Source organism: Panthera pardus, unplaced genomic scaffold, assembly GCF_024362965.1.
Source record: "Panthera pardus isolate Hobbes unplaced genomic scaffold, ASM2436296v1 HiC_scaffold_22, whole genome shotgun sequence".
NCBI classification, from domain to species: domain Eukaryota; kingdom Metazoa; phylum Chordata; class Mammalia; order Carnivora; family Felidae; genus Panthera; species Panthera pardus.
Genome location: NW_026526788.1, coordinates 81,673,350 through 81,698,325, shown reverse-complemented (window position 1 = coordinate 81,698,325; position 24,976 = coordinate 81,673,350). Strand labels below are relative to the sequence as shown.

Sequence of the window (24,976 nt, the reverse complement as noted above, 5' to 3'; positions counted from 1 at the left end):
GAAGAGAAGGAAGTGGAGATAGAAGGGAGACAGGGAGGCAGAGAAGAGAAAGAAAGCCCACTGCTTGGCAGTTTCAATGGTCAGAGGAAAAACTTCTCAAGGTCTCAACAAGGGTAGTGGATGTTGGCCCAAGAGGAAGGATGCTGAGGGCAAATCCATTGACCCAGCTGGTGGGATCAAGCAGAAAGGACTAGTGAAGCTTGATGGCAAGGTGTGTGGCTTTGGCCACCTGGATGAATGCTGGCTGTAGGCTGTGTTTGAAAGGATAAGACAATAGGCTGGAGGAAAGATTTGATTTTGGACATGCTGGATGTATGATGCCCCCAGATATTCAAGTGGCAATGCACTTGGGAGAGTATGATGGCTATTTTGGGTCCGGGTTCTTCAACTACCTGGAGGTGTGGCCAGGGTCGTGTATGGAAACCAAGGCCCAGGAGGAAGAGATTTCCTAAATTCTCCCAGCTGGCAAGGGACACAGCCAGTCTAAAAACTCAGAGCCTAACCTTGGGCTCCCTCTGAACAACACCGGCGTTGTCCATGGTGCTGATAGGGAGCTTACAGATTCTAGCTATATACATAAAGCATTGCACTTTGGGGAACGTGATCTGTCCCATCCAGATCTACACAGCAAGAGCCAGCACATACCCTGATGACTGTGTTTCTCTGCATTTGAGGTTGTGCCATGGAATGTCCACGTGGTGGAAGAGCGCATGTCCACCACCATTTTCGCAGCCCAGCAAGCTCAGGTCCCCCAAGGGGAGATGATTTACCCACAGTGGCGGAGCGCAAGTCAGGCAGAGCCACAGATAGCGAAGGGGACTCTGCGATCTCATTCAGGGAGAATTAAAAACAGACGCTTCTTCTCTGCAGTCTACGGAGCCTGCCGACGTTGCTGAGGCTGGAGAAATCCTGGATTTCAGGTTTTCCTCCACTCCAGAAAACACAAATGCTTGGGAGCCAAACTCACTTGCTTTCAACTCCTAACTGCTCCACACAGAGAACTGAAGAAAGGGATGTTTTAACTACGTTCCCCTTAAATTAACTTGAGGAGTTGGCGACAGCGTGCTAAAGAAACCATGGCGAGGTCCAAGTATTTATAGGAGCATCAGACAAGCAGAGCACCGACTGGAGAAGCTACAACCATACTCCTCTGCACAGGGAGTGGGGGGAGAGGTGTTACTACAAAGCTTAACAGAGTCTCCAGGAAGAAAACAAAGCTTGGGTGCCAGCTGACGGAGCAGCCTAAGATTTAGGATACACTTTTGTTTCTTTGGAAATGTACAGAATAATAATTTTTAAGAAAAGCCCCTATAGTTAAATTTTTCATTTTTAAAAAAAATTTTTTTAATGTTTATTTATTTTGAGAGAGAGAGAGCAAGAGACAGAGCATGACCAGAGGAGGGCAGAGAGAAAGGGAGACACAGAATCTGAAGTAGGCTCCAGGCTCTGAGCTGGAGAGCCTGACACGTGTCAGCACAGAGCCTGACACGGGGCTCAAACTCACAAACCATGAGATCGTGACCTGAGCCGACGTCAGATGCTTAACCTGACTGAGCCACCCAGGTGCCCCCAAAACTTGCACTTTTAAAAGATTAACCAAAGAAGTTGACTCGACAGCCCGTTGCTTTAATCATTTATCACAGTGGGTCACGTGGAGTAGGGCACGTGGCTTCAAGAATGCCTGTGCTGTTGCGTGATTCTGTTCATGTGGAGTTCTCAACACAAAGCCTTTGGTGAAATGGTTCGATTGGCGGGAGAAGGGGAAGCAGGCAGGGAATGGAGAAGTGCCAAGTTAAATAACAGCAGCTCCTGGGGACTTACGTCTTGGACACAGCCCCAGGACTTCGGGGCACTCTGCCTCACCCAGCACAATCTGCAGTCTGGGTTTTGCTCAAGCATGAAAGGCGAGAACACCTAGCACAGGTACGGCTGGCCTGGCCACAGCCCCTTCACATTCATGCTTTGGAGCTCAAGAATCAGGACTTTTTCCAGACTGCTCATCCTCCTGACAGACAGGATTCCGCATGACCTACATCTCCCCATGACAGTGCATCACGAACACCAGATCCTGCCTGCAGGAGACGGGTGGCAGTTCCAGCAGCCTCCTGCTTCATGTGTGCTGACGGGCACACAGACCCCGGCGGGTGCAGAGAGCGGTGGAAACCCCCAGTAGAGTCCACGGACCTGGACTACGAGGTCTACAGCCCAAACTTGGAATACAGACGTCTCCATCTACTCGTTCCACCAGGGTTATGTCTCCGAGCTGGAACCACTCCAGGGAAGCAGGACTAAACTGGACAGTGCAGGCCAGTCACCCTCAACAAGGTGGAAAACACCACCCAGACCTCCACCTATGGCCCAGGCCTTCCTCCAGCCCACAGGAAGAATGAAACACTACTCCTGAGCTCCCCTGAGCAGAGCACGGGAACAGCTGACCACTCACGAGCGCCTAGGGACCCCGTCCATCCTTTCCAAGATCTTCAGACAGACTCTTCCAGAAAAAGAGAAGTAGGGTCTGAAAGTGTGGGGCCCAGCTCCAAAAGGATCCTTGTGTGTGTTGCAGAAGATGTTTCCTTATCTTCTTTGATTACGTTCTGACAGAACGGAGACAGGCAGATTCCACTTGGAGTGGGCTCCACGGCGGGACCCCCAGGAGAAGCCCTGTTGGTCTGTGGCAAGGAGTGGGCTCAGGGTGGGAGGAGAGGGGGGGCAGGGGGCATGGGCCACGTGACTCAACCAGAAGAGCCCAGGGCAGCTAGGACTAAAGAGGAGGTGACTTTGTCTTTTAAGGCTCTGCGTTCACTTGTCAATTCAGTAAGTATTATGTAGTCAACTGCCATGATCCAGGCTCTACTGTGGGTGCTGGGAACAGGGGATGGGACAACATTCCCCCAGTCCCTGCACCTGTATTTGGGGGCCAAAGGCAAAATAATCAGGAAACAAATAAGTAAGTATTCGTGGTGAGGGCAGAGAAGGAGAAAAGAAAGGAGTGGTGGGAGGGACCTGTCGGAGGCGGCTAGAGAAGGGGGACGAGGAGTGGCCAGCTATGCCAGGGCCAGGCGGGGAGAAAGTAAGAGCCATGAAGACAATAGCAATGTCTTCAGCAGTGGTGACCACACCCGCATCACGGGGTCTGCCAGGCAGCCACAGGGCCCCATCCCCACATCCAGTGTCACTCAGGGCACTGCCTCTCCTGCAGGCACAGGACAACTGAATAACTCGCAGGGTTGGGGTCTGTGCGCAGAGTCCGAGGGCCCGGTGTCCACTGGTGGCTTCTGTCCAAGTCCTGTGCTCCAGACAGGACAGCAGGTGCTGCTTCCCTCTGGCCATTTGGCTAAGACTGAAGGGACCTCTGCTGTATGTCAGCCACAGTTGGCCAGACTACTAACCTTCAGACACTGCCCTCTCCAGTCAGTTGTCTGCCTCAGATCAACCCGGTGACTTGGTGTGTTCCTTCCACAATGACAAAAGGCCCCCAGGGGACAACAGGGCACACGGTACTACACATCATGTGTCTGATAGCCAGGACACACCGTTCCACAGGCAGACGCACTGCCATGTGTGAGTGACGGGGGGGGGGCACGGCTCAAGGTCACTGCCGATCTCATGGCAGGCTTTCCCAGGGGGCATGCGTGGCCATACACCCTCCCTCCATAAAGAAGCCGGCTCTAGCTCCTGCTCCTGAGGGCAGCTTCTCAGTAATGGGGGAGGGCAAACAGGAATCAACTCGACAGATAGAGTCGAGTCATTTTGTTAACAAGAACTCAGATTAGATTACTCTGTGATTACATGGTTCCGCGGTGTGATAAATTGGTTAATAACAGGATTCCCAATGTAGCTGCTTAATGGGAATTCAATAATTAGAGGTACCCAGAACTGTACTGTCGGCCTAGGAAATGCTGGCACCCGCCTGACCATCTAATAACTCAAAACCTATCTGGGACTGTTGAAGTGGTTATGATCTGGAAGGCATGCTTTCAATACGAACCAAGCGCCTGATAAAATTACCCTTTTGTACCTAACACACCACGCTGGATACCACAGCATCTCACAAACTCAATTACAAGGTCCTTGTTTTCCTTGTTAAAGGTCCAAGCCAAAGAATTCTTTAATATCTATCTTTATCACTGCTCGCTCCTGTTCCCATTATGAAATTAGTGATCAACAGAGAATAAGGATTAACTAATATCTGAATTGCATCTTAGAGTTTAGGAAACTTTTTCACTGACTTTTCTTTGGGGGGCGCGGGGGGAAATCCTTATCAGAAGGCAGTGAAATTGTCAGGGCAGTAATTATTGTACTCCTTGAAGGAAAGGACACTGAACCTGGAGATAGAGAAGCAGGCACCTGTCGAAGCCAGCACAGCCCCCGCAGCAACAAGAGGAAAAGGCAGGATGCTGGGCCTGTTCTTCCCACCATGCCACATAACTGCAGATTTGCACTTCCCACAACTGCCCTTAAGAGGGACTGTGCCTCCATTATCCCATGTTCTAGATTAGCAAGGCACGAGTTCACGAGCTTCCCTCCTCCTTCCCATAAACAGCACCATAACTCAAAAAGGCCCTTTGAAATGAGGGGGGCGAAGAACTCTTGCGTTGGGCGCAGGGGTTATTAACTAGCCATAAACTTCTCTGACAATATTTTTAATTTTTCCAGTAGTACTAGTATAGTCTTTGATGCTAAGAAAAATGGAGCAGTGGATTTAAAACATAAAATGGTCCATTAGATGGGTCTTGAACTTGTTTTTAAAACTCCAGATAATACAGCTTTGCTGTTTTGTCTTTCCAAAATGTCAAAATTTGGCTAGGATTAATGCCTCTCTAAGTCAATAGGATTTCATGTTTGTAAATGGTTTACGGCTCCACTGGATATACAATGTTATGAGCTCACGTATTATCATCACCACGGAGCCTTTACTGAAATCTACTGACATTTAGTCAGCATCCAGACCAGACATGAAGGAGCACAGAGCATAATTCTCTAGAAGCCGGCGCCCACATGCAAATAATCAGGGTACAGGGATGGAGAGAAGGGAGACGAGGCTCATCGCTACTGGGACCATCACAGAAAAGTGTGGACCAGGGCATCCTATCCCAAAGGCCAAGGGGATAACCTAGAAACTAGTGGGGAGATCAACAATGGGTTTTCCAAAGCCATGAAGAGAAGCTAGGACTCCAGGCAGGCTGTGGAGAAATTTCGTAAGAAAAAATCACCTTCAGTCCTGTCATTCTAACGCAAACATCATCACCACTGCCCAAGGTCCCTCCACATGGCTACATGTCCACACACCCTGGCTTCAGCAATGTAATTACGATTTGGGGTCATCGTCACCGAACACCATGTTCTTGCCTGAAAACTGTCTTTGATCACAACTGTGTAACATTCAATGGCACTGACCCCACAAACACAGTTTTCCCCGAGGTTGGGTATTGTGGCTCTCACGAGTCTGGTAGATGATGAGGTTTTGCAAAGAACATAAGCCAAGGTCATTTCATGCCACAGTTGTTTGAGGTGAGATCCATGGATTTCTCTAATCTTATAGAAAAGGTATGCAGGCAAAGGGCCTTCACGCCCCTGTTCTGTATGTGCTAGGATGGCCCCCGAACACTCATACTTTTGTTCGTCCATCTATCCCGTGAAGCATGTGTGTGCAGTCTCCAGACAAGCAAAAGGGTTATTCAGATGTCATCTTTTTCATTTCCACCAACACATTATCTACTCTGACACCAATGGAGTACCTTAATAAAACTTCAAAGACTCGCATCGAAAGCACGTAAGTGATTTTCAAGGAAAATGAACCTGAGATAGTTCAGTGACACAGAGCTACAATAGATCACAGCCGACTGCTCACTACCGAGCCGGAAAATCACATAATAAACATAATCCCAATGATCGTTACCCTCGTAGGACGGCACCGCATTTTGCTGCCACTAAGGGGGATCTTTGTATAGGGAAGATCACGCACTAAATTCTCCCCTCTCTCTTCTTCCCAGTGTGGAGCTGGACTTTAAGCAGCAAGAAGACAAGCTCCAGCCAGTTCTGAGGAAACTCCATCCTTTTGAGGAAACTCAGGTTGTACCTTCGCCTTACTCTCAGGAGCCCTACTCCGCAACTCCCAAGCAAAAATCCAAACCCGAATCTAAAAAGCATGGAAGATGGAAACTCTGGTTTCTTTAAAACTCATGGTGTTTGGAGTCTAAAGGCCGTCTTGAAAACCCACTGGAGTTAAGTAAATCCTTTTCCAAAACGAATAGGATGGAGCGAGCCTTGGCCGGCTCAGCGCTTCCCACTTCCCACCCTGCTTACCAAAAAGGCCTTTTGTACGAACAGATAATTAACAGAAGCAAGGTTGTACACGTCACACCTTGCCAGCTGTTGTCTGCAATTCGTGGATGTGGGAGGTAAACTCTGAAATGAAGTTTATGTAGTCAAAGGGGATAGGTAAAAAAATTCTGTGCCCCCGCCCCAGATCGGCAAGTATTACGTCATCAGCCTGCGAGACGATGGGCTACCACTCTGTACACAGCTAAAACTCATAATTATTTTCAAGCCTTTCTTTCTTTTTTTCTTTCTTTCTTTTTTTTTTTTTTTTTTTGATAATGAGAAGAAAAAGCAAGCCTTATGTTTGCAAAGGACTTCATTTTTATGTTTAGTTTTGCAAATAAGCAGGGGGCGAGTGCAATTTTCAGCACATCAAATTCCGGAGAAAGCACAATTTTTTCAAGTGGTCGGAGACCATAAATAATCTCTCAAATGTGACTATATGTATATTTGCCTTCATGTGCTGTAGCGCTAAGCCAAGTGACCACATCTCAGTGTCACGATGACACCTCAAACTTAGCATTCTGTTCATCTCCAGACCTGCGACACGTTTACTGCTCATTTTCCAAACGGCCAGCAGCCAGGAGTCCCCCAAAGTCAGGACATGCCTTTAATCACTGCAGTTGACAGGGTCAGAGCTATGGGACACTAAGCTTTCTTAGATCTCATTTTTAATCTTTGGGTACCCAAAGGCCAAATGATAAATTCTGGCAAGAATCTGAAAACACACATAGAGATACACGGTGGATAGTACGGTCACCAATAAATCACGGGTGTTCTCTGCCACCGGAAAGCGTTTCTGTGGATCAATCTCTGAGACACCGTTCGTCACCAGAAGCGCAGCCAGACGTTTGATACAATCCGTCATGCTCTGAAACAAGTGTGGAAGACCTGACCATCTCAAAGAGAAACCGCGTGTTCAGTTTAGCTGCTGCCAACCGACAAACTTAGCGTCACCTGCATCGAACCTATGAGTCAGTTGTACTAAATGACATACCTAGGGGAAAGCTGTGAATCAAATGTTTTTAGGTATTTTTTAAATAAACAGTGACACTGAGAGTCCTCTTTTGATTACACATTGCAATATAAATCTTAGTTCCTTTATTTTTTCACTCATTATTTTGCACCTTTGCAAGGATCTTTTTTATAGAAATCAAAAGCCCCTAGTCTAGGAATGACTGGTCTATCAATTTTCTGCTTTTCACAAGAGGAAGTAGGGATCTTATTTTGCCTTTTTTTGTACAACGGAACTTTGGAATAGTTGTGTGAACGTACAAGAAAACCTAGTCTTCAAGTTTCTGGCCAGAAGTTTCCCATCCGATCTAACGCTGGCATGCACACCTCATTGATTAGATGCCAAAAACAAAGTGGCGACCCTTGGTAAGAGGATCTCTACCTGCATTTCTCACGGGAGCTATTTCTTGCTGTGCATTTTCCTCCTGATTCAACAGCAAATTTATTTTAGTTTAAGTGTTTCGATTCTACAGGGACCTAGTGATCAGCAATCAGACCTGGACCGGATAACAATGAAGCGTGTGTCACGTAAGCATTCTTCGGGAACGCTCACACTATACTGCGGAGGTAGCCTTTAAAAAAAAAACACGCATCTCTCGTGGAAACATTACGTGAGGGTGGAAATCCTTGAATACCAGTAAACAGAATTGAGAAATATTTTTGTGCAAGGAAATGGATAGGCACATTGATCCCGTACCATGAAGGAAGCATAATTGTTTCATGTAGACAAAAATTAAAAAAAAAAAAAAAATGTGTTTCATGTATTTTATACTGTTTTTAACTAAAGTTATAAAAATGTTTGCAACAAGTTATACCCCCTTGTGTTTTACGAATCCCGACTATCTCGGGGAACTGAAATAAGGGTGTTAGTGGCTTTCTGACGAGTGTTATAAATCCATCTCAACAAGAGGGCATCCTAGTAAACAGAATGACATCACTGTTTGAAAGCAGTCTAGACCAAAAAAGAAAAAAAAAAAAAAATTAAAATGTTCAGAGTCAAGAAGGAAATTGAAGATAAACCCTATTGAAAAATAAAACTATCTTCAGAAGAGAAAGAAATATTTTCAAAGTCATTTCATAGTTTAATTGCAATGTGTCACTACCAGATGCCGATTCTTCTCTTAGAAAGAGTTAAGTAAAAACTTTGATACAAAACCAAGGTAAAAAGTACAGTGTTCCCTCATATGTAGATGTACACACGGCATTACGTATAGAGATTAAATTATTATACTTGTCACTAAGTTCTTTATTAATTTTTAAATAAAAAAAAATCAAAGGTAATGTTTTGTGTGGATATTGAACTTATTTCATGGTCTCAGTAATTTGGGAAAATAGAAGTAACCCATGAAAATAACAATACGGGAAGGATGCCGGGGCTGCGAAAAACTTCCTCTAGCCTTCAGGAAGGGAGACAATCATCGGGCAAGTGCAGGCTCCCCAGGCCTGGCTGGGAGGGGGCAGGGCTGACGTGTAGCTCGGGCTGGGCTTTCCAGATCATGGACTCTGGCGGGGGCTTCAGCCACCAGGAGAACAGGAAGACTTTTTAAGGGCACAAAGCACCTCCCGGTAGGATCTGACTAACTCGTGTCTAATTTTTCAAACACCTCAGAGAGACCAGTGAACTCATCGGTCTTTCCATGCCAAATCCTGCAACGGTCCCGTGGAGACAGCTTCTCTCCAAATCAGCCACCAAGCAGTTCCCTAGTCCCAGGGGATCGGCCATCTCCTTCTTTTCCTCTTCTCTGGGGGTGGGTGAAAGATCTCCACCTCGCCACCCTGGCAGAGACACAAGGGAGAGGTCCCCACCCTTTTCCCGCTGTCTATAAGGGCAGAGGCCACCGGCAAGGACGGTAGGACCCCTGCAGGCTGAGACGGAGGCCCCGCTGCCCTCACACACTCACCAGCGAAAAGAAAGGATGGGTGGGACCCACGTGCGTGTGGAGGAAGACACGGTGCGCCAGCCAGGAGCACCTGGGGAGACGCTCCGGGTCGCACTCTTCAACCATTCAAACCACTCCCTTTAACTGGGGTTGCCAGAGGTCCCCTCTTACAAACAAGCACATACAGCAAAGGATGTTCTGCCTCATGGGTACTTCCAGAGTGACTGGTGTGTGGCCGGCCTCCAGGGAGAGGTCCCGGGGCCCCTGCCTCTGCTCTTTGGATCGCAAGCCCTCCCCCCGCCCCAGCAGAGTGTAAATGGAGAGGAAATCAAGGTGTGGGAAAACCCTTTTCCTCTGCAAAGGATGGAGGATGCGGGCAGGAGTTTCCCACACTTCCTTGGGGCTCCCGAGGTGTCCGTTGCCGTGGAGACCTGAGGTGGGGCGTAAATGCTGTCTGAGCTCCTAAACCAGCGCCAGGCTGCCTCCAATCTCAGAAGCGACCATGCGCGTGCCCTGCAAAGCCATTCTCCCTCTGGTAGGATCGGAGGCAGAACTGAGGTACACAACCCTGCATCACAACTCAGACCACGCACACTCAAAACCAGGTGCCTGCTTTGTGCCTTTCGTAGAAGAGAGCAGGAACGAACCAACGAGAACCAGGTCGTGAATGTCTCCATCCCACGCCATCTGTATCAGCGCAGTGTGTTTATAAAGCCCACCGCGGGGGGAACGGACTCTTAGGGAGCGTTTTTATCAGCTGGTAAAATTTGACTTGATTACTAAGCAAGGCAGGCTTCATAGGTGCAGCATCACCTGAAGATCACAGAGGCTGCTTTCCATACTAATATGTCTTCTTTGATCGGGAAAAACTCTGTCACCGGCACATTTGGCATGAGATAGGTGTGTGACCAATTTCTTTCCCGGAGAAGCTACAGGATTTAGAAATCGAGTTCCGTTTTGTGAACTGGGGTTAACTGATGCTAACGCTATAGTCATGCTACAATGTGCAGCATACGTTCCGGGAGGCGAGAAGGCCTTGCGAAAGCAGCGTACGGCCTTGTAACTGTACGTACTGACTTAAGACACCTTCGTGGTTTAGTACACGTATGCAAAAGAGAGCACAGCATATCTTATCCAGGCAGTGGTGTGGCATTTGTCTCCTCCCCAGTACATCCAGGCAGTGACCAACCTGGAAAACACACTAGAAATGTGAGAAAGGCAGAAAGAACTCCTGTGCCGATTCCGAAGGAAAACAAATATATACATTAAGCCGTCGTGGTTCACATGAGCAAGCACGTTAGGCCGTGCCTTTGCTAAAAGCCACAGGTCTTTCAAGTAGATTGATCAGCACACATACAATTAGAGACCCTTTTTACGACACTCGTATAGAAGAGCCAGACATTCTCCATTTGAAACTTTTATAATGTTATTACTTTCTTTTGAAGAATAGAATTCTTCAAAAAGCACACCGACACAACTCCGTTAGAATAAACATCGCAAAAACGAACGTTCATGCATGGACACATAACACATCTCGGTGCAAATATTTGGTCAGGAGTCTCGGTCAAAGGGCTCTCTTGGCTGGCAGGCCAGTTCCATTCTTCTCTTTTCCAAGTAAAGAAGCATGTCAGGTCAGAGAAAGCGCTGGGTTCTCACTGCCAACATCTCCCCCACCAGCGACGCCGCTCTCGTGATGCAACGCACCCCCGCCCCATCGGCGTCCCCCAAGGCTGGCGCTCAGCGTGGAGACAGCAGAACGTCCTCACTTGAGTGTAGTGAGTCAGGAGGTGCTGGTCAAAGGAGCAAGCAGACGATGGAGATGGCCTCTTTCCCTTTCCTAAGCCTACATGGAGAATTTTCCAAGGGAATCCTTCCTGAGGAGAGGCACACTTGCATTTTAGTGAATGAGTGATTCCCGGTCTTCTGGTGGGTATCCAGGCTGCAGACAAACCCTTAAAAGTCCTTCTCACTCAATTACATTTTTAAAGGCCCCATTAACAGAATGTAAATCTTATCACATGGTAGAGGCACCTAACATCACAGGAGAAGGCACAACTGATCTTGTCTCAACCCAGCTTTGCGTACAAGTGCTGCTTCTAGCAGAGACACACGCGTATGGGGGGAGGGGACGGGGGGGGGTAGCAGGTCACCCCCCAGAAGGCTGGCCATGCCATCTGCCCACGGGACAAGAGCACCGAACCCAGCATGACTCCGAACCTGCTCCGAACCACATACCATGACTAAGAACACCACCTAACACTAAGGGCCTCAGGAATTTCCAAAAAGGAAGAGAAAACCCAAATCTGAAATCAGACACTATGAAACTAAGCATTTCACTCAATTATTCCACAGTATCAGGGGCACCTGGGGGGTGCAGTCAGGTGAACGTCTGACTTCTGCTCAGGATCTCAAGGTTCATGAGTTCGAGCCCCACATCGGGCTCTCTGCTGTCAGCACGGAGCCCACTTCAGGTCCTCTGTCCCTCTCTCCCTGTCCCTCCCCTGCCTGCACGCTCTCTCGCGCTCTCAAAAATAAATAAACACTAAAAAAAATTATTCTACGGTGGCAGACCACGTTGGAATAACGATAAAATGGGATCTTCCTTCTGTGGCATGGTGACTACAAGCCTTCTGGGTTAGGACCTGTTTCCGGCATCCGTAAGATCTACGATTCTATACTCGCCAGATGCAATTTTATTTGTTAAAAAAGTATGACGCTTAGGGTCAGGGCACATTTTTATCATATGTGTGAGATGTGTTCCAACAGTTCATTTCACATCGAATGCCGAAAGGTATAAAATGAACTAAAACAAATGATACACAATCAGCTGTACGGTGTTGAGCAAATACCACAGACACGGATAAAAGAAAAGGCTCACACTGCACGTCTCTGCTTATCCAATTACGCAGGGAGTTCTGCATTTCTCGAGTCCGCACATAAACAGACGGGAAAATGGTCAGCCTGCAACAGCATTCCCAACTAACAACACTCCGACGCGAACAGAGGCCACGTTCTCGGTATTACTGTTGACGATACTGTGGAATAAACCATGAGGTGAAGCATAACTATTCATTAATTTTTAAATCCATTTCCAGTGATTATTCAGAATCTTGAAGCTAATTCCTAGTTGCACGGTTTCCATGCCATTTATGCAAACCTAAGTAGCAAGCGCATAAGGACAGAAATGTCTGTTACGGTGGAAGGTTACAGCTGACACACAACAGATCTGTAGACCCCTGTCTGCTCTCCTTCTCTGGAAGGTCCACTGCTGATGTTTTCTGCCCCCCTCGTCAGGGACATTTTTCCCCCCCGATCTTCCTCTAATCTAAATTCACAGAGCAACAACACTGACATTAAGAAGTTAATGCATAAATCTACATCGGAGCAAATTGGAAAAGCAAGGTCGGGCTCTCCGAGCAGGGCAGCATCTCTGTCTTCCCCCTCTGTGGACAGCACAAGGGCTCCTGGTTCCTGGAAGACTTCAAGATCCTTCTAGGGGTGCCTGGGAGGGGCTCAGTCAGTCGAGCATCCAACTTCAGTTCAGGTCACGATCTCACAGTTTGTGAGTTTGAGCCCCGTGTCGGGCTCTCTGCTGTCACCACAGAGCCTGCTTGAGATCCTCTGTCCTCCTCTCTCTCTGTCCCTCCCCGCTCGCTCTCTCTCTCTCAAAAATAAATAAACAGTACAAAAAAGATCCTTCTCAACGACTCATTTTAAAAGGTCAGTGTCCTTCACGAAAACATCTCGATGCTGCTGTCACTCACCAAGTAATTACAGCTTATTCAGAATCTATTTTTTCGTTTGAGAGTCTTTCCCCTCGCAGCCTAGTTGGTTTTACAAAAGGGATCTCTGGATGCCTTTGATAGATACTGAAGATGTAGGAATTGGGAGGAGTCAGCTTAGGACCTAAGTCCCCTTCCTGCTTCTAGAGACTTCTGTAGGAGAAAGTGGGACGGTGGGGAACGGGCCTGGATGTGGGCGGTTTGCTCTGCACCCCCATTCCCAGAGAGTGCCTTGAACCCCTCCTGAGTGCTCAGCAGGAACAGGACCCCAGCTGGGTAACACGGCACAAGGTCCTCCCTGTCAGCCCTTCTCAGAACACGCAGGGGCTCTTCCTAAGGAGCGCTCGAGGGTTCCTCAGAACACACAGGTTCCTCCACGCCCTTCGGGGAAAGGGCTCAACCCTCCCTTCCACCTCCAGGAGATCCTAGCATTTGGCCCAAAGAAATGACTGAAAGATGCTAAGTGGAGAGGTGCTTCCTCTGCTGAGCAGCTGCCTCCCTAACCTGGACGAAGACCTAGAAGAAACTCGTAGTCCCCTGAGATGCCCTCTGGCCACCACTGGGGTCAGCCCCACGAGTACCAGTCTTACAGAACACACTAGGAGGACCAGCTGTGGCACCAAACCAGGGCACCAAATTACAGCTGCCACGCCAGCCACAGGATCTAGAACACTCCTTGTGTCTTTGCAGGACATTTTTCTGCAGTGAGGTGGAGAAGTAAGTGCGAATCTCCCCACTAATTACACAGTGGCCAGCAGAGAAATACAGTAAAGCTTTGGATTGCGGATAACTTGTTCTGTGAGTGTTTCACAAGACGGGCAAACATTCCTAGCAAATTTTAACTTGATAAATGTGCAACGTCTTGCAATAGGAGTAGGACATGGCACCCAACATCACATGATCACAAGTGATCCGACGGTTCTTGAAATTTGCTTTGATACACGGGTGCTTTGGATTACAAGCGCGTTCCCAGAACAGATTATGCTCGCAAACCAAGGTTTTACTGTAAGTGCTCCGTAACATGCCTCTATCACAACCACCGCGATGAGCATCGTGCCTGAGATAAGAACTCCCCCAGAGGCATTGGGCCCACGTGGTCTGGGAGAAGATGCCGCATGCCACGGCCTCTGTTCTCTCCTCGCTAGATCCGTTGGTTGAGCACGCCTCACAATCTCTCCACATTCCAAGTACTGTCCAAACGTGTAGGAGTCCCTCCTTGCCCTCGTCAGCCCAGGTTAACTGCCTGCCAGCAGGCAATGACCCAAATGAACACCCTGCTGGAGTCAGGCCCCTAACTCTAGACAGAACTACGTCCTCTGCTCACCGGCCCCCACACCGGCCATCTCGCCCCTCTGCCCATCGCCACTGCCCGTCACTCGCTCCCTGCAGCCCCACGCTGCCATCACATCACCCCCACCTCTGTACTCCAGCCCATTCCAATATGGGTCACCTTAGGAAATGGCACCAAACTTGATTCAACTTCAGGCCACACAGGACCCATCCGGCTTCAGGGCCCCTCAGAGTCCCACAACATGAGAGTGTTCCAAGGACACCCATGGCACGGTGCCAAGAAGACAGGAGCACCAGCCCACGGTGGGGGGTGGGGGGGGGGCCCTGGAGTCACCTCACGTCTACTCCATGGGGCTCAGTCTCCACCCTCCTACACAAAGGTATTAAGAGTACAGAAAAGAACGTGATAAGGGAGACACACGTACTATTACGGGGTAATGGATAAGTCCACTGCAAATAAAGCCAACTTACAAGAAATATTTTCCTTCCGACTTCGTACATGTGATCAGTCAATACCTTGCAAAGGAAAATCTGATCATGACACGTGCTGAAACTCTGAAGCACAAGCTAGGCTGTTTTACTGATGGAAACAGACTAAGACAGCAATTGCCCCACTTCGGTGCTACCCATCTGTGATGTCAGACGCGAAACGGCAGCCTTCGTTGGTGCGAGCCACAGACCAGAGCAGGTCCGGCCCTCCGCGCATTCTGGCCTTGCTGCCCAAAGAGCATGTGTTAACTTGTTCCCCTCCCGGGATATGCAGAAAGAACTATGGTCACACAAGGAAGGACAACGTATCTCCTCTGGTTGCCAGCGAGAACCCTAACTGGACGTTGTGTTCCTGGATTCGAAAAGTTCTTAGGATTTTTTTTGAAATGCCATCCACCAAACTTAGTAAAATGGTAACAGGTGCTAGAAATGAAGGAAAATAAATGGGACCTGTGTGAGCATCTTTCGCCTAAGAAACCAAACTTAAGAATAATGGTAGTGAGGGAGGGTGGTAAGCTCCGGAGGGGGAAAGAAAAAATGAAAACCTGTCTAAATTATTGTTAAAACTTTCTTGAAAAAAAAATCATAGATAGTATTGCATGCCTCAGTCACCTGTAGAAGAGAGACATCTACGATACATCAGGGTAGACAATAAAATGGCTGGGTTGGAGCACCTCATTTACTTTTTAAGGTCCGTCATAAAATTTTATTAATGGCATCTTAAATGTAAATACGTAGAAAGAAACTGCCAGAAGAGTAAGAACTTAAGAAGAAACTCCACATCCTTTGCTAGAAGTAAATAATGAGTAACTGGAAGCAGATGCTTCTGTCTCTAACACGTTAGTTTGCTGACCCTTCAACTTTGACACCTGCTTCTAGAATCATGGAAAATCAGCATATATTATATACCAGACTGTAAATAAATGCTTCTCTGCTGTTCACTACAATGTAGTAAAATAAGCTTACGCTCAAAAGGCAGCTGGGAAAGGGCCAGATGGATTTTCGGGGTTGGGAATAAGTGACACGCCTGGGGAAGGGGCCCCCCCGCCACAATTACGCGCCCAAGCATTCGCCACGGAGCACTTACAATGAGCTCGGAATCCCGCCCCATGGAAATGACAGTTCGGTTCACTGTCCGCAGAAGCTTCTCCATGATTATCTGGACATGCCTCTGAGTTGGCCCCTGGAGGAAGACACAGCAGTGAAAACCAACACCTAAGACCATCATTAACATGCAAGCCTCGGCAGTTGTCACTGTATCCATTTACCCTGTAAAGAGTAAATCAATTATAACCCTTAACGAGATGAAGAATGGCCCTTGTCAAAGGCAAAAGCCTCCACAAAGAAAACGCAACGCATCTTATTAATTATAGTCCATTAGTGATAATTTGTTATATAATCATAGTAATTGAATTTAAGCAAACCTTAAAAATAAAAGCAAATCTGTTTAAACAATATAATGTTTATGATCCCTGATTAGCCCACCAATTAGTTTTCTAGAGACCCTTGGCCATTTGTAAGTGGAAAGCAGGCAGATAGCAGCCATAGATTGCTCTGCCTGTCAAGTTCGAATAACCTGGGCATCCAGCACCTGGAATTCAATGTATTTATTTTAGCACATTATCTAAAATCCATAATGTGCCATGGATTCTTCCATCGGGAAAAACGTGCTCTTTTATTTTGTGTGTGATGGGATGAACTTGGCCTGAACTTGGAACTTGTTTAAATACGTTCTCGCGGTGCTCACACACAAGGCCAGGGCAGGAATCACCTTTGAGGCTGGGCCATACATACACTTCACTCCCAACCTTCTCCCCTTTAAGACAAAGGCAGGCCCTGGAAGGGGGCCTAGAAGCTGGCGATTGGATTAAGGCTTCTAGAAGCTTCCAAAGGCAACTCCCCTGCAAGAGCTGATATAGCCACCCTTGCTATGAAGTGATTCAATCTGATCTCTGTCTTCAAAGGCACTCACCAGGCTCCGAGAGAACGAATCCCTGCAGGAAGGAAGTGGGCAGGACGGGTATGTGTGTGTGTGCTGACTGGGAAGGTGTCCAGAGGTCACGGGGGAGAGAGCAAAGACTAAGCCCTGCTGACCTTGAAACCCTGGCCCATCTGTCCCCTGCTGGAGGCACATGGATGGACCCGGACCTGTACAGGCACAACTGGAGAGTCGGCGAGTCCGTGCATGTGCACATCCGTGCACAGCTGTGTATGGTGGGTGTGTTGGCGATGGGAAGGCACAGGGTCAGCCTTTTGCACGTGTGCTCGCACCCACTTCTGATTTCAAAAAAAGGTCCACAGACTAAGCAAACAATTTACAAATACAAAAAGAAAAACCATTTAAAAAGACAAAGACTAGCTAAGAAGGCACAGAAGGAAATGACTGGTGGGTTGTGGAATCTGGGGAAGGAGGCATGGGGCCGTTCTTCTCAAAACTCTAGGAAACACCAATGACTTAAAAAAAAACCCACTATGTGCATGTATTACTTTATTAAAATAAGAATTGGGGCGCCTGGGTGGCTCAGTCGGTTGGGCGTCTGACATCGGCTCAGGTCATGATCTCACGGTTCGTGAGTTCGAGCCCCGCGTCGGGCTCTGTGCTGACAGCTCGGAGCCTGGAGCCTGCTTCCGATTCTGTGTCTCCCTCTCTCTCTGCCCTCTCCCTACTCTCACCCTGTCTCTCTCTCTCTCAAAACTAAAGAAACGTTAAAAAAAATTTTTTTAAATAAGAGTTAAGAAAAAGGAATGTAGATAATAGCCTCCATCTGCGCATTTCCAGTTTCTTTTTTAATGTTTATTTTGAGAGAAAGAGAGTGCGAGCGGGGGAGGGGCAGAGAGAGAGGGAGACACAGAATCCGAACCAGGCATCAGGCCCCGAGCTGTCAGCACAGAGCTTGAACTCAGGAACCACGGAGTTGACCCTGGAGTTGGACCTTGGAGTTGACCTGAGCCGAAGTCAAATACTTAACCCACGGAGCCACCCAGGTCCCCCCGTCCAGTTTTTAACATCAAAGTCATTTTCTGACCTTAAGGGTCAAAATCAAAAATCAGTCTTGGGGAGGCATTCGCCTGAGAAGTGACAGGAAGTAAACTTAGAATAAAAAAAAAAAAAAAGATGTTTTTACATTATTATCATACTTCGTGCATAAAGAAAAATCCCTGAAGGGCACCACTCAACAGAGAGAAACAGGCTAACCCGGGAAAGTAAAGGAATCAAATGCGCCTTCCGTGAGGCGGGGGCTCGCTTCCCGCCGCGGCCATTACTCACCACATCCTTCCTGTACAGAACCTCCAAAATGTTGCTGAGCAAGTGGCAGCAGGCCTCCAGGTCTTCTTGTCTCTCCAGATGGTACTTGAGCTGATCCGTCATCATGGGAAGCAGGATCTCTCTGCAGTCTGCAGGGGACACGGGGCTGCCAGTCAGCAGGGGACCCACCAAGACGCAACTCTATTTGCTAGAAGCTTGTTTTCGTAGCATGTTACATTGTTTCCAGCATGTTACATTTACTTTCTCGCGTGTGTGAAACTGACATCTGGAGCCGGTCAGAGGGCGGGATGCGGGGCGGGGACAAATCGTGTCTACCGCTATGGAAATAATTTACACACAAACACGCGCACACATCTATGGGTGTATCTCCTTGTAAATGCACAATAAATAACCCACAAACATAGATAAGCACATTTTCACGTACATCCCATGGTGTGCACACAGATCTAAACACCGACACACATGCTGGGGGTTTTGACTGGTTTTCTGTGCTGAAGTATAAGTTCATTGATTCACAACTTTAAAAGAAATACTCCTCACAACAAATATTTTTTGAATTGCAACTATTCTTATTTTTTCCTGGGAGGACCAAAGCGTGGTTTCCTTCTACTCCCTTATGCCTCATAAACGTTTCTGAGCTAGGCCAGGTCATAAACTTACTAAACTCCCCGCTTGATCTTTGCTCATTCTGGGCAACCTTCTGCTGGGCTCACACCTGCACCGGGACAGTCTGCGGGGGTGCTGAGGGCTCAGGCTCTGGAGAGAGGCTGTCTGAGTTAAAGTTCTCCTCCCTTCCTGGCAGGGACATCTTGGGCAGCTCCTGATACCCCTGAGACTCGGCTTCCTCATCTCTTAACAAGGACACGATGGCTCTAGCTACTCACAGGTTTGGGGTACGGGGTACTTCCTTCCACGAGGATAAGGACGAAGGCTTAGGCCTGGTTAGATGCTTAGGGCAAGGTGCTCGCTCTTAAGACTTACGATAGATCCAGGAGATGAGCCATAGCCTCTCTCTGGCCTCCCAGACAATGCACAGGCAAGTGAAAGAGAGAGAAGTGAGGGAGTAGGCACTGGCTTGGAGATGAGAGTCAGGGAGGCCTCCTTTTAGGAGGCAGGACCTTCACCTGCTGGCAAGAGGAATGGCAATTTCCCACATGGGGCAGGCAATCAAGGAATGAGAAACCTGGACACAGAGTCAGGCAGGCAGGAACATATGACACATTCAAGAGACACATGCACAGGTGGAGGGTGGGGAGAGGAGGAAAGGGCTAAAAGGCCAGACAGGCAGCTGGATACCAGCATGCACATGATGGGTAAGGTCAGGAAAGTTGGGAAAACCAACATGCTGATGGGGGCGGGGAGAGATGTGATCAGAGCAAAAGGCGAGAGTCCCTCTGGCATGGCGCACGGGTAGGGCAGTGGAGACAGGAGGGAGAGAAACCGTCATTTAGCCACTGCAATCGACCAGGCAAGAAACAGTAAAGGCCTGACCTCCGGCTGCAGTGGTGAGTTTGAAAGAGGCCTTGAGGAAGAGAAAACTGGAGGCAGGCTGGACCCGGTGCTCGGTGATGGACGGTGGCAGATAAAGGAGAGTCAAACACAACGCCCCAAGTCCTGGTAATGATGTGCCATCCAAGGAGCCACGTGATGCCATCCAAAGAGAGGAATGGGAGAAAAGAAGGGTATTTTTAAAAGGAGGGAGAAAAAGACAAGGGTTCAGTTTTGGACGAGTGGAGTCTGAGTTGCCTGTTGGGACACCCAAGTGGCCCCATCTACTAGGCAAATGGAGAGAGGGTTCTAGACACTATTTCTGGTTTAGAAACACAGACGAAAGGATCGCCAGCCTCTCGGCAGTAATGAAAGCCACTGAGACCATCAAAGGGAATATGCAAAAGGAGCAGAAAACTGACCAACGTCAGGATGTAGGTGTTAGAACAGAAGATGCGCAGGACACAAAGGTGGAGAGAGCCAGGATGTGGGAGGAGGCAGACAAGCGATGTCACCCAAACAAGGGGGCACAGTGATCAAGGTGGCCAAATACGGTGGCAAGAACGGGTGGAACAGAACAAGCTTGGGGCGTGGCAGTGCGGGGCACACAGAGCCCCCTGAGGCAGCTTCCTGGAACGGCTGAGCGGGGATGAAAAATGGAAAACGGCTCCCGGGGGCACGGCTGTGTAATGGAGGGACACTGGGGTGTAGGGGCGAAAGCACATCTGGATTTTCCTTGGTGCTTCAGATGGGGGCAGAGAAAAGGATGTTCAGAAAATTAAAGAACAGTAAGGACACGAACATGAAGGAGCCTGAGGGTGAAATGTAATTACTGACCGTCCCCTCCAGGTGGGAGAGCCCAGTTAACTCCAGTACCGTCCTGCCCTCCCAACAGGAGCGACGTGTTTCCACCACCCCAGTTCTGCTTGTGAAACCAGCCGAGCCACCGCCGTCCCCCTTAAAATGCAGAGCACGACAGAACAGACGGCAGTGCTCCCAAACATTAGATATACTTAGCTTGTCTCGGGATTTCACATGGTGGGCTTACGTTAATGACGCATAAAAGCATGTTTCGCACTAATGTTTCCTGGACTCTTTTAACAGAAGAAAAAAAGGAGCATGCAGCGTTGAAATGGCTCCCGTAAGTATGCTGCGACCCACGTAGAAGACTCTCCCAGGAGTACACGGTCATGAAGGCCCAGGGGTGCAGGTGGGAGTGGGGTGCAGGCGGGAAGCATCAAGGACACAGAAACAGCACAAACCCTGCTGTTCCACCTCCTTCCAGGGAACCGCACGTACGAAGCTCAGGCTCAGGCTTTTGCAAATCCCGTTACGATTTATCCCCTTGAAAAGGACTAACAGCTACTCCATTTTTCCAGAAAGTGTTTTGCCCAGTGATTATATGATTTCACTTGTCGACTTCACAATAAGAGTAATCAATACTTAATGTATGAGGTGCTAACGTGCTGTGCATCTTCTGGGCAGCAGCCGGGCTCACCTTACTGGCTATAATGACAGGACTCACCAGAGGTCAGGCAGGGAGACACATGGCAGGTGAAGAAGGCGCTATCCTGTGGGGACCATGACAGTCCTTCCACGTCTGTGTTCGCGGATGTTGGGGCCCTCCCCTTCTCAGCCAACCTTCCCTGTGATGTCAGCAGATGAAGTCACCAAGGAGACCATCTCCCAAATACCACAGCCCCGTAAACTCACAGGGGAAGTGCTCCAAAGAGCCGAGACCTGCTGTCAGTGCAGAAGCCTGCACGGGTGTCCAAGAGCTGCCCAAGGACCAAGCCAGTGCAAGGGAGATGCGACAAGAAAACTACCCGTGGCAGTGAACCCAGACTGAAGATGCATCGGCCCCAAATGCTGACCCACTGAACACACGCATCCCGCAAGCACTCCAAAGCCCAGGGTCTTTCCTACAGAACCTCAGTGCTCACAAATGACAACCACCTTCGGTAGCCCTTGACGTGCTGACCTCAATCACAACACCACATCCAGGGTAAAGACTACACGGCGACCTCCTAGCACCCAACAGACTGGAAGGTCTCCTGGCAAACCCGCCCAGGCCCAGCCCTGTTGGCGGCCATCTTCACAGCCCCTGGCAAGACGTCACCAGGATGATGGTCTTCGTTCCCTTCAGCCCGAAACCCATCACCCAGCTTAACCGCCCTCACCAGGGGGCCAAGCCCTTGGTCGCCCCTGTCCATCGGGGCATCTCTATCGCTGCCACCATCTCGGAGATCTCCAAGACATCTGAGGGAGAAGCTGCGGCCAGGAATCCCCGGACTCTGACAAGATGATTAAGGAAAACAAATGACTTTCGGCTAAACCAAACAAGCTGAGGAGGAACCCAACAGAGGGAGAAGACCGGCCCAGGTTGGGAGGAGGAGTGTGTCTGCGAACAGTCTTAGAAAATCAGAGGAACACAGCTCTGGCCCCAGAGATGGCCGAAATGGCCCGCCAGGCTCCGGTACCCGGATGCCCTGGCCGAGTTCCATCTCTTCCTACCCCATTTATCTGTCATGCTGGACAGACAGTTGTTGACTCCACTGTTCGCAGAGGTAATTGAGTGTGTGAGTGTCATTTGTCAGAATTACTCCGGGGTGAAGAAGTGACGGCAGCCCTGTTCATCTTCGACAGGAGATGCTGTCACCATCTTCAGCTCCCTGGTGCCGGGCACGCCCACCTGCGACCCAAACCTGGGGTCTGCGTGTCAGCTGCATTCCTTTGTCATCCAACCCCTCTTGATGAGAAACCACCAAACTTTTGGAAACGCCACTGCCATTTTGTCACGTCGGAAGACATTTCACTCTCTTAGCCCCCTGAGAACATAAAACCCCCTTTGTTAGAATCCTTCTGATGGACCCATAACCGCAAGCTGGATGTTTCCGCAGCTCGTCAGTCCTTCGTCACCCGCCGCACCCATGGGAGCTAAGGAGAAAGGGGACACAGGGGAGCGGGGAGAATGAAAGGAGCCAATGCTCGCAGAAGGACCTCAGGAAGGCTTCCGACACTCCAGCCCCAGGACGGAGCTCTGGAGACGGGTGCCTGGGCACCTGGGCTGTCCTCAGAGGCCACAATGACCTCAGCAGACATCTCATGCAGGCCTCCAAGGACATAGGGTCACAGGACAGCAGCATCCTCCAGAAACACATCCCAGGCCCCCAGGAAGGACCATGCCGGAGAGACCTTCAGAGGCCGGGGGACCAAAGCTGGAGGCAAACCAATCGGCACGTCCCGTTGTGACCTGTGATCTGTAGGCCCCGGCAGGACTCACTGACAGACCCGGGCACGGGTGCCCGGCGTGTGGACCGCTGTGACACCTGGGTCAGCCATCTTTTGTCCGTACCGGAATGCAATCTCCGTGAGAAGGGGTCCTGTTCTCACCAAGGGGAGCCCCCCCGCCACACGCATACACATAAACTAGGACCTGAGTGTGCGTGCTCCTCCTTGGAGGCCAGCTGTCACACTATCCTTGGTTCTTTATCTGTAAACCACAGCGCCCGGCTCCCGTTCAGGGGTGACGAGGGACCTGCGGTGCGAGCCGCCCTGTCCTGTCCTCGGAAGACGTCATCGTAACAAGATCTCTCCCCACTTTCTGGTGACCCAGTTTCACTGGACAGCGTCCAAGGCTGTGAGGACAGGAGTGTGCAGACACACATGTGTGTGTGTGAGCGCATGTGCGAGAGCCGGTGGGGGCCACGTGCAACTATAGGCACACAGTATCCGAGGACAGGTGTGTAGTGAGAAGCCAGTCCCCTCCCAGTGTGACACCCCACCCCCACCAAAGCACACCCACACTAGCCTCCCAACACTCGTCTTCCAGAGGGAGACAGTCCCCAAGAGGGGACCTCTTGGTCCACATTTCGGTCAACTGTTGGGTCTCTTCCAGAAGCGGTGGGCGCACGCCCTACCTAACACCCACGCCTCTCAGCTTCTACCCCGACGTCAAGTCCAAAACTCAAGAGCACAGAGGACAGTACAGCACACACACGCTCACACACACCTCACAATATACGCACTCGCACCACACTCACTACACACACCCACACACACACCATACACGCCCACCCACACACTATATGCACACACACCCAAACACACTCATGCTTTCAATGAACAATTTTAAAGCATCAGATGCAGTCTCTGGCAGCTGAGAAACAGGGATCTCCTGTCATATTCTGAATGTCCCAACTTAGTGTCCTGAATACCCTTCCCCCTGAACTAAGTGCCATTTCTGTCCCATGATTCATGCCAACAGTCCAATTAGGTCCAAGGCAGATGGCCTGGGAAACTGGCAAACCCCCCACAAACAAATAAACTCTTGTATTTTTAACAGAAAACACATTTTAAATAAACTACCCACAACTAATCACTTGGAAAACAGCTACAATAAATATTTGACTAGAAGCTTAGGGACCAGGGTCACTCTTCAATTTTGGGACACCGGACTCTCTTCAAGGTCCAGTTTCCCCACACACATCAAGAAATAATAAAATCCACCCTGCTCACTCTCTGCTTTGGGTCTTGGGCAAGTTACTTAACACTCTCTAAGCCTTGGAGTGCTTGGGTGGCTCAGTCAGTTAAGCATCTGACCTCGGCTCAGCTCATGATCTCACAGCTCGCAGGTTCGAGCCCTGTGTCCAGCTCTGTGCTGACAGCTCAGAGCCTGGAGCCTGCTTTAGACTCTGTGTCTCCCTCTCTATCTGCCTCTCTCTCACACTCTCAAAACTAAGTAAACATTTTAAAAATAAAAAAAAAAAACTCTCTAAGCCTTAATTTTTCTTATCTGCAAAATGGGGCTGTTTACCTGTGAGGTTCATGGTGAGAATCATATGGTATAATGTGTGCATTTAGCAAATAGGAACATTTAATAAATGACAGCTACCAATACAGGTGCTAGAAATAAAATCATCATACAAAGTCTTTTCAACAAAAAGTACACAAAGACTAACGCCTTCGAGCTGCCCTATCCAAGAGGGGAGCTGGTGACCACTTGAAATACAGCTGGTAGCACTGAGAGATGGAATTTTCCATTTCAGTTAATTTTTAAGTAATTTAGATGTAAATGAAAAAAATGACACTTGCTTATTGGAAACAATGGTATGGAACACCTGGAACAAGCTGGGTGTGTGAATTCACTTCTCAGTGGTGAATTTTATTAAATGTGAAAAATGCAGATTAAGGATCCGTGATGAAAATCTAGCATCCAAATTGAGATGGGCTGTAGGCGTCAAAAACCACACTGGATTTCAGAGACCCAGTGTGGAAAAAAGGAATGAAAAACTATGTCATTAGTAATATTTAGATTGAAGTCATGTTCAGATGGTATTTTAGATAAATCATTAAAATTAATTTCAGCAACTGTGTTGTACTTTTTTTTTTAATGTGGCCTCTAGAAAGTTATAAATTGCATATGTGGCTCACATTCTATCTGT

The 24,976-nt window shown here is 48.8% G+C and overlaps 2 protein-coding genes across 7 annotated transcripts in view; one reads left to right on the top strand and one right to left on the bottom strand.

The window, feature by feature from the left end:
- The window catches only part of INSYN2A (inhibitory synaptic factor 2A), a 56,955-nt gene extending 50,357 nt beyond the window's left edge, over positions 1–6,598 (top strand). For all 4 annotated transcript variants that reach the window (XM_019424620.2, XM_019424616.2, XM_053910044.1 and 1 more), the window contains one exon: positions 5,994–6,598. In XM_019424620.2, coding sequence (XP_019280165.2) covers positions 5,994–6,177 — 184 coding nt within the window. In that variant the 3' untranslated portion in view covers positions 6,178–6,598. The remainder of the gene's footprint in view (positions 1–5,993) is intronic.
- Positions 1–24,976, bottom strand: part of DOCK1 (dedicator of cytokinesis 1) — a 522,147-nt gene that overhangs the window by 296,405 nt on the left and 200,766 nt on the right. For all 3 annotated transcript variants that reach the window (XM_053910043.1, XM_053910041.1, XM_053910042.1), the window contains exons 26-27: positions 18,045–18,172; positions 15,864–15,959 (exon numbers count right to left, since the gene is read on the bottom strand). In XM_053910043.1, coding sequence (XP_053766018.1) covers positions 15,864–15,959; positions 18,045–18,172 — 224 coding nt within the window. The remainder of the gene's footprint in view (positions 1–15,863; positions 15,960–18,044; positions 18,173–24,976) is intronic.